We start from the raw sequence: 9,353 nt of genomic DNA, 5'->3' as shown, positions 1-9,353 counted from the left end.
CTGGTCCTAGTAACAGGACTGATGATTCTATAGTAGACTCAAACATCATTTACTGGACTTTGAGTACAACAAATAAACATCATACAAATAGTTTCATGACCAAGAATCTCTTTCAATCTGAGAGGAAAATTAATTTCCCCAATCTTTCCCATCTTAAAAATACAGAACTGTGAGAGCAGGATCCTGCAAAAGAGCAGTGGCTAAATCATGTGCAAAGATAAACAGATCACTGAGATAAAATAATAAAAGAAATGAAAAACTACATGTGGTATTTTTTTAAATATTTATTTATTTATTTAGACATAGAGAGGGAGGCAGATTAATAGGCAGAGAGAGAAGCTGGCTTCCCACAGGGAGCCTGATGTGGGCCTCAATCCTGGAACTCCAGGATCACACCCTGAGCTGAAGGCAGAAGCTCAACCACTGAGCCACCCATGTGTCCCACGTGTGGTATTTTCAAGTCTTTTAAAAAGTTACTCTTTTGAATATTAATTCTTAGGACTGCCCTTGTGCTCTGTGTTTGTATATTTCTCATTTAATACTTTATGATCCTTTGCAATTGTTAAGTAGTTGACCCACAAAGTAAATTTTTTATTTTCCCTTAACAGTTTAAGGACGAGGGGGTCAGGGGGGCAACTTAAAGCAAAAATGAGTAATTATATATAGTTTACACAGTCAGGTGTAAAGTACTTCAGGAATCATATGCAAATATGGGAGATGAGGGTAAGGTTGCCCTTACAACTTGTATCTGATTTACTCTATGTGGCAATTACAAGCGTTCAGAATTCAACTTAAATATGGTTTTAAACTGTGTTGAAACATCCAGGACTTCAAGGGATACTATCCTAAATCTCCAAAAGACTACCCATTTTCCTCACTTCAAGGGTCTCTAAATTAATGGTTACTTTATGGAGAAAGGCCCCTTGCAGTTGTATAAGATAATTGATATATCCTTGTCAAAATGAAGCAAAAACAACATAACTAAAATGGTGACTTGTCTAGTCACTATGCTACTGTTAAACTCTTAAGGTTTTTATTTAATTATGAGAACTTGTGCTCACTCCTCTGGAGTCTGGTATACAATTCAGATGTAAGCAAAGGCAAACAAGAATTAGGCGAGTTTCAAAACCTTTAATAAAGAAAAAAAAAAGACACTTCCAAAAATAAATGCCACACAAATCAAAGTTTTTAAAAAAGTGAAAGATATTCAAGAAACAAAATCCTTTACTATCAAAATATACTAAATATTAAAGTCTAATGAAGTTGAGTGTTCAAATTCTGGGTGAATGTAGCTTATAATCACATACCTAGTAAAGCAGTGTTTTTCATGATATGTTTGTTTCAAGACATTACTTAATATAGTTACTTTTTAAACCTGTATTTTCTTAAACATCAATTTCACAATTCATTTGATTATTTTTACATTCATTTATAAAAACACATTTTCTAACAACGGGTTATTTGTGCTTTAATAATAATGATCCATGGTAAAATACTCAAGTGATTTAGATGCTTTACTAATGACTACATCCATCACAGATTCTTGTACACTTATACAACTACTGCAATAATCCAAAGAGCTACAACTCTTTTTGAAAATGACACTCACTCAAGTTTGGTAACCATGCTAAATAATTAAAAATGTATTTTTTTCCAAGTTAAAACATTAGAACTTTCTAGCTTTCTTTAAAATCTGCAAAGATTACCTATTTATTTAAATCACTTCTAACTGAAAATTTATAAAAACAGAAAAAAGCATCATTTTAGAATTTTCTTTATAACATCTATAGTAAAAAATGGATGTTCTCTTTCAAACTGTGATGGCACTACACTACTATTTTAAAAATTCTAGATTTTAAAATGTTAAGAAATACAATGTCCGTTCCATCTAGAGGGCACTTTAATGAATTAAACTAATTATTTTTCAGGTCTATTCCTTCTTCAGTGTGAGTGACACTGCCTTACACTCATCAGAGTACTTTAGTAAATAATCCATTTAAAATGTGATCTAAGACAAACCAACTTATTCTAAATTCTCTTCTATAACAAGGTATTGATGTGTATCATCTAGACTGATACTATAATAAACAGATACAAACCTAAAGCAATAAAATTTATATAATTAATGGCAATGAATGCCAAATACAACAGATCTCATTCTCACAACTTGGAATTAATTTTCATGCAAAATTTTATAGTTTTGATCCTTACTTATAGATAATTTATTTCTTTAAGTAATCAAGACAAATAGTAGAAAAAGCATTTTATTTATATGGAAAAAGCTACATTAATATCTGTAAAAGGTGTCAATATATATTGCCTATACAGAAAAAAATTCAATTCAAATGTGAATAGCAACAAATAAAAGTTACACATCTTCCTACTTAGCAGTGCAATTAATTCACATTGCAATAAAGTTAAGTCAAGTATAACAAAATCAAAACAAGTGTTTCTCCATAATCAGGATACTGAGAATTACAGTGTAAAGATCCTTTCAGGTTTAAGAAATCTGTAATCAATCTACAGAATACCCTAAGACAAGGGAGACAGACAGTTAATTCATTTAATTACCAGCTGTTGGGTTTTTTCAATACTGTTCACAGGGAAAAGGTAATGAGTTGACATACATGTAAATAGAATATATTTAGTCTATACAGTAAAAAAATACAAATTATAAAGTGAGCTAACAAAGAATGAAATCTGAATACAGATTTATAAAACTGATGACATCTTAGACAACACGTACAGTATTTCTCATGTAAAAACATCTAGTTTCAGCAAAAAATAATTTGGTTGTTTTTCAGATGCATTGCAGATCTTGTAAGCTGAAGATGCAGATGTCCACGTATCTTAAAAACCATAATAAATGTCTTTCTTAATGCATACAAAATGACAAATGCTCTCATCACAGTCTTAAGGGTATTTTTGGAAGTTTGTTTTTTGTCTTGCTTCAGAAATACATGTAAAGTGGGTAAAATTCAAAGGATTTCATGGTACAATGAAACAGTAAACAGTGCTCAATTTACTGCTAATGTTGAAAAAAACCTAGATTTTACAGTACTCTGGTATATATGAAAATTTTTTTGATTTTACATTGCATATTTCTGAGTCCATTCTCTTGCATGTCTGTTGTATCTGTAGGCATACAAAAGAGATATAGTAAAAACATACAAACTGAATCTTTTAGAAGCCCTATTTATATAAAACTGTATATTTTACCTTTTACACTTAATTGCAATACTTATTCATATGCCAATTATTGGCTCAATATTGGTGACTTAGGTTCATACATTATAAATAAAACAGAAAACAAGTAATTTTTAACTGATGGATTTCTCTACAACCAATATAAAAACAAGCCTAAATTATAAACAACAAAATGAGGAAATCAATTTGTAACATAAATCTATAAAAGCCAACCCTGAATGGGCACTGTCTGTAAACTGCAAATGAATCAAAAGTACCAGCAAGATGAAGCAGCTTGAAAATTAGGTCAGTTTGGAGGGGGTTAGGGATAACTTCTCTTCCTGGGAGAAGATAAGGAATACAATATTCAATGCTTTCCCATTATCAAATTATTTAAAATTTACCACCTAGAACTATATATAGTTCTTTCTTATCAATAAAGTCATATTGTGCAAATACAAGATGTACTATTAAATAGTAAAGGATTAAACACTATTTGGGAAGGAATAATATCTTTTGTAAAAAGGCTAATAAAGTTTAAAATAAAAGATTTCTTCCATTGGAAAGATAAACAAACTTAGTATAATAAACACAATTAATTGGACTTAAATGTATTGATAATACTTCTATTTTGGCAGACTACACAGAAATACAACCAGGCAGAAACTTAAGTAAACACTTACTTTTCTTTGTCTGATTTATAGATTTGTGCAATATCTGGTACTAAGGGGTCATCTGGATTAGGATCACAAAGTAGAGAACATATGGACAATAAAACTAGATTGAAAAGAGAACAACATATTAGATAATGATCTATTTTGCACAATTACATATATGAAAATGATTTGACTGAATATAGACAATGAACTTATAAAGAGAACAAAGTAACATGCTAAATTACATTGTAGACTAACTACTTAGAAACAAATATTTTTTATTTTAAATTAAAAATTATAAAACTAGCATGTAGGGTATATAATACAAAATTACCATAATTTTTGATGTTTTAAACTCTGAATTTCTACTTATTTAAAAAATATGCATCTTTATAGTAACTATAAACATTTAATCTCAAGAGGTCTCTACAAAAATAATTTTAGGTAACATATATAGCTAATCAAAACATTTTAAAAACAGTATCCTAATTTTAGATATTTCTTAGAGATATTTCTGAACTTTAATGAGGAAACTGTCTACTTTTTATTTTATTATAATTCAGAAAATCTATGTTCTAATCAATTCAAAATAAGGAAAGCAAATTATAGTTAACAGTCCAAACCATTTTAGATTCATGTTTATGTACTTTTTACTTTAGTTTAGTGCTATAATTTGCCTACAAAGAAACATTTGTCAGATTTTTTCAATAAATCTTTTATTCCATGTACATTATCTGTATCACACTCATTTAATAATAATGTGAACAATTATCAATATTTAACTTGTACATTTTTAAATAGAAATGAAAACTGAAAAAGTAGTTGTATCTTTCCACATCAAAATACTATTTCAAATACCTACATTTTAAAAAACAATCTAAAGTATCTGAAGAAGTAAGGAACAAGGACTCTGGTTCCTCACTGATGTTTCAGCTGCATGCCACCACTTTTGAGGGGGTATGAGGAGTCTTTGGAAGAACATTTTATCTTCACCTTCCTCTACTATGTTTCTTTATCTTTTCCTACTCTTACAAATCCACAAGTGAATTTATAAAGCAGAGTTAATTCTTAAATGACACATGTGAAAGGGGGCTGCTAAGGGCTAATAAGAAAATTAGTATTTTCTTCCTTATCTTTCATCTGCCCAATAAAATTTTAAACCTTGTATATATTAAATCAATAGGGTAGATTATCTTAGCTCACATTTCCAGAGTTTCTAGACTAAACTCATGATAAAAAAGCAAAATAAGACATTTAAAATATAAAAAAGTAAAAAATGTACAAATAAGCAAAGTATAGCTACCTTATGAATTAGCAAGAGGGAAATTCCTCATTTCTCATTCTTGCTGCCAAGAGCCACATGCCCTGATTTCACTATCATATACACAAATCAAATGTTTTAAGATAGAGAAAAAGGTATTAATAGTTGACATTCTTGAGTGCCTTCTATGTGCCAGATGCATAGCAACCTTAGGTGGTAATACTCTTATAATCCTCATTTTACATATGAGGAAACTGAGGCTCCTTGAAATTCTTCAAGGACAGTTTCCAGGAGCCAAGAATATTAACTAATATTTATAAAAAGTTTCCAGTGTTAGAAGATAAGTGCTCAACATCTGGCAGTGTGCCATTTCTTTTATAAGTACTTAACCACTTATGCCAAATGACTTACATTTGTGATACCATTCCAGGAAAGAGTATATTGAGTAACCTTTTGACACAAACTTTCTTACATCTAGTGCATAGCAGTTATACTATGTGAAAGCTTTTTAAAATGACACCAGAATCAACATGAACATTTTATACAAACATTTTGGTCAGAAAAACTGCCACTCATAATAACCAGCTGACAGGAAGGGCTACTCCTTACCTAATACTTAAAATATTTCTGTGGACTCTGCTTCCTATAAACCTAAACACCTTTTTAAAAAAATATTTTATTTATTTGAAAGAGAGAGAGAGAATGAATGATGAGGAGAGGGAGACTCCCTACTGAACAGGGGAGTCTGATGCAGGCTGGATCCCAGGACCCAGAGATCATGACCTGAGCTGCAGACAGACGCTTACCTGACTGAGCCACCCAGGCACCCCTAAACCTAATCACTTTTAAGTTAAACATTAAGGTAGCATTTATTAAAGCGATTTTTAAAATGAGCATAGACTCACTCCTCCCTTGAATCCTTCAAGAGAAATAATTTTCTTAAATTCTAGAACAAGGGAAAACTACCAAATTAAATTACTTCAGCAGATGCTTCTAACTCAAAACAGTATTTTCCAATGGTTAGGTTCTCTTCTATTAGAGAAAAAAGACATGAATTAAGAGAACTGGCACAGTATATAGTATTGGCTAATAACAAAAAGGCTTCCGAAGGTCTATGTACACATTTGATAATTTAACAAGGAAAAGCTATATATCTGTGAAAGCTGAGAATCCACATGGATCATCAGTCATGAAAATAATGCTATTGGTTACCGTAAGTTTAGACTAACATGCTAAATGTCCTGCATTATTCTAAAGTGAAATGTGTCTCTCATTTTAAATCATTTATCAGTCTAATCTGGTATTTTTTCTTAGATGATGTAAGAGAAGTATAACTTTACTCATTACATCAAAAATCCCATTTAATAAATGGGACAGATGGTCCTAAAATCTTATTTATACCCTATCTCTCTCTTTAAAGCCCAAACTAAAGGAGTAAAATGTCAACAGGCTTATCCAAATATCTAGCTCTAACATATTTAAAATTTCTCTCATTTTATCATTACAATTTGCCCATTAATCATGCCAAGCTAACTGCTAAAAGCAAAAGAGTAAAAGAAGAGCTATGAAAGTAAAGCAAAATCAAAGCAGGGAAAAAACACAGTAGATTGTTTTTTTTTAAAACTTTATTCCCTAGATACCTCTGCTGTATTTTTCCTGTCTCACTGTTATCAACTGTTATAAATCTGATAAACGAAATTACCTTTTGATACAGTCAGAGCTGGTGACCATTGTGACCTCAGGATATCAAGACAAATACTTCCATTACTGTTTATGTTTGGATGGTAAATTTTTGTTGTGAAAGCAATCTAAAAAACAAAACAAAACAAAAATGTGACAATCCATGAACTATAGACAAAACAGAACAAAATTGTGCTAGAGCAAAATGTCCTCAATTTTATATAACCTTAGAGGAGAAATGTATTCAACAAGAAACTGAGCATCTACTTTGTGCACACAGTTTTAACTACTGGGAGTGTAAAAGCAAATAAAGTCAGTTTTCCCTTTCCTCTCAGGAACTGAGAAGTATTTTGGAAGATAATAAATAAAACTCTTATAGCTGATATGACTGGCTGAGTAGTACCTGAAGTAATTAACAATGGCTTTCATCATCCCTCAAAGTAATCCTTTTCTTAATTTATCATTGATACATGCAAGTGACACTTGGATCTAAAAATAGGGTGCTGACCTTGGTCCACAAGAAAGCTGAGGGGCTGTTACCTATCCTAAGGAGTCTGACAAGAATTCTAATCTTCCAGGAAGTTGTTATATTGTTTCATATATATAATGTTAATCAGGTGTTTTTAAAAATCAGAAATAATTATTCTGAGTGACAGAATTTAACAAATTTCTCCCTCTTTGATGTCACCATCACTTATTTCCTCTTCAGATCTAGTTTATATTTAATTTAATAAGAACACATTTTTATTTTTCCTACCCCACTTAACAAAGAGACTGTACCATATTTATTTTTTTAATCCTCAATATAATAGAACATTGGAGATGCTCAATAAATTTTTGAATTAAGAACTTAAGAACTGAGAAATAGGGTCAACTTTGGAAAGAGAATCTCCTGAATAGAAAAGTCTGATTCTTGACCATAAAAAATTTCCCAAACTACATATATTTTAATAAGGAGGGGAAAAAAGGTAAGAAAGCTAATTTATAGTATAACAGATACTACCTTTTATAGATATAGTCCAATATTTGAGTAAGAAAGCATATTTTAAATTCAGTTATTTTACAAAATAGTTTCAACATGCTAATCTACCCATGTGTTTGACATGATGTGTTTAACATCATGTACATATCTTGGAGTAAAGAGTAAGATATATCCCTGGCAAAGGAGGCACATCAATCATAAAAATTAAAGTACCTTTGGTGGCTTAAAAGGATAGTCTGTCGGAAAATGTACAGTGAGAAAGAAGACTCCACCTTGATAGGCGCTATCAGGCTGAAATTACAAATATTTGCATCAGTAATTATTGTATTTTTTAGTAACCTGAGATATGATATCCCCCTAAATAGATTTGAAAAAAAAATGCCATTATTCTGTCCCAAGTTCAAATCATTTACCCTGAAAATAGGTTTCCCTTAGCAGATATGAAGGAAGACTCTCCAACAATCATGACAACATCAAAGTTAAACACAAAAATAGGACCCACACAGTAGTGTGACTTAAACAGATCTTTTTATGAGTCTAGAGTTTAATAGACTGGTATACACTAAGATTGCTTTGAGAAAATAATTTTCTGCAGCAGTAATTGGTATGGGAAAAAGGGGTGGGGCTAGTATTCTTATTTACAAAACAAGATCTGATGGTCTTTTAAAAAAAGATTTACTTATTGATTTTAGAGAGAATGTAAGCTGGGAGAGGGGCAGAGAGGGAGAGATCTTGAGCAGACTCCCCACTGAGCAGGGAGCCTGATGTGGGGCTTGATCCCATGACCCTGAGATCATGACCTGAGCTGGAATCAAGAGTTGGGCACTTAACTGAGCCACCCAGGCACCCCTGAGTGTCCATTAAGGGGCAAGAATAGAGATGAACTAAAAAGACCAAGTTACAAAAAGGAAAGGTTCAGTGACACACCATTCAGATCTCCAATCTTCACTTAGTAACGGTTTATAATGTGGAAAACGCAAAAAAAGCTAAAAATAAACCTAGATAAATTCAATATTCATTTAACCAAATTAGGAGTCAACTTTACAAGAGGAATTTAAATATGGCCATGTTTCTTTATGGCAGTTAGAAAATACATTTAATGCTACAAGCAAGAAAAAAATGATAAAGAAAAAAGGCAGCAAAATACCTAAAATTCTATTTTAATTCCTTTATACACACACACATATATACATACTCACATATATTCCTTTATATGTATATTAAAGATTTTATTTATTTGAGAGAAAGTAAGAGAGCGCATGCATGCACAAGGAGGTGGAGGGGCAGAGGGACAAGCAGACTACTACTCCCCACTGAGCAGGGAACCAGATGCAGGGCTCAGTCCCAGGACCCTAAGATCATGACCTAAGCCAAAGTCAGATGCTTAACCAACTTGGAGCCACCCAGGTGCCCTTCCTTTATACTTAATTAAATTTATCATGTTATATTACCACTTTGGTAATACTAGCAAGACTATCAATACTTCTTCGAGTTTCTGTATATACATTAGAGGACTGTACTGGATAATTATCTTACTATATATAGTTTAATTCCAGTTCATCAAAAATTAAAAGGAATGTAGAAAATG

General features: G+C 31.5%; 1 protein-coding gene across 2 annotated transcripts in view; it reads right to left on the bottom strand.

Annotated features, from left to right (window-relative positions):
• Nucleotides 1–1,111: 1,111 nt before the first annotated feature.
• The window catches only part of UBE2D1 (ubiquitin conjugating enzyme E2 D1), a 31,169-nt gene continuing 22,927 nt past the window's right edge, over nt 1,112–9,353 (bottom strand). For both annotated transcript variants that reach the window (XM_025434089.3, XM_049108769.1), the window contains 4 exons: nt 7,979–8,056; nt 6,806–6,911; nt 3,870–3,963; nt 1,112–3,135 (listed from right to left, as the gene is read on the bottom strand). In XM_025434089.3, coding sequence (XP_025289874.1) covers nt 3,090–3,135; nt 3,870–3,963; nt 6,806–6,911; nt 7,979–8,056 — 324 coding nt within the window. In that variant the 3' untranslated portion in view covers nt 1,112–3,089. The remainder of the gene's footprint in view (nt 3,136–3,869; nt 3,964–6,805; nt 6,912–7,978; nt 8,057–9,353) is intronic.

The sequence above is a fragment of the Canis lupus genome, chromosome 4 (assembly GCF_003254725.2).
Source record: "Canis lupus dingo isolate Sandy chromosome 4, ASM325472v2, whole genome shotgun sequence".
NCBI lineage: Eukaryota > Metazoa > Chordata > Mammalia > Carnivora > Canidae > Canis > Canis lupus.
The sequence above is the reverse complement of the archived record's forward strand: the minus strand, read 5'-3'. Positions and strand labels throughout refer to the sequence as shown.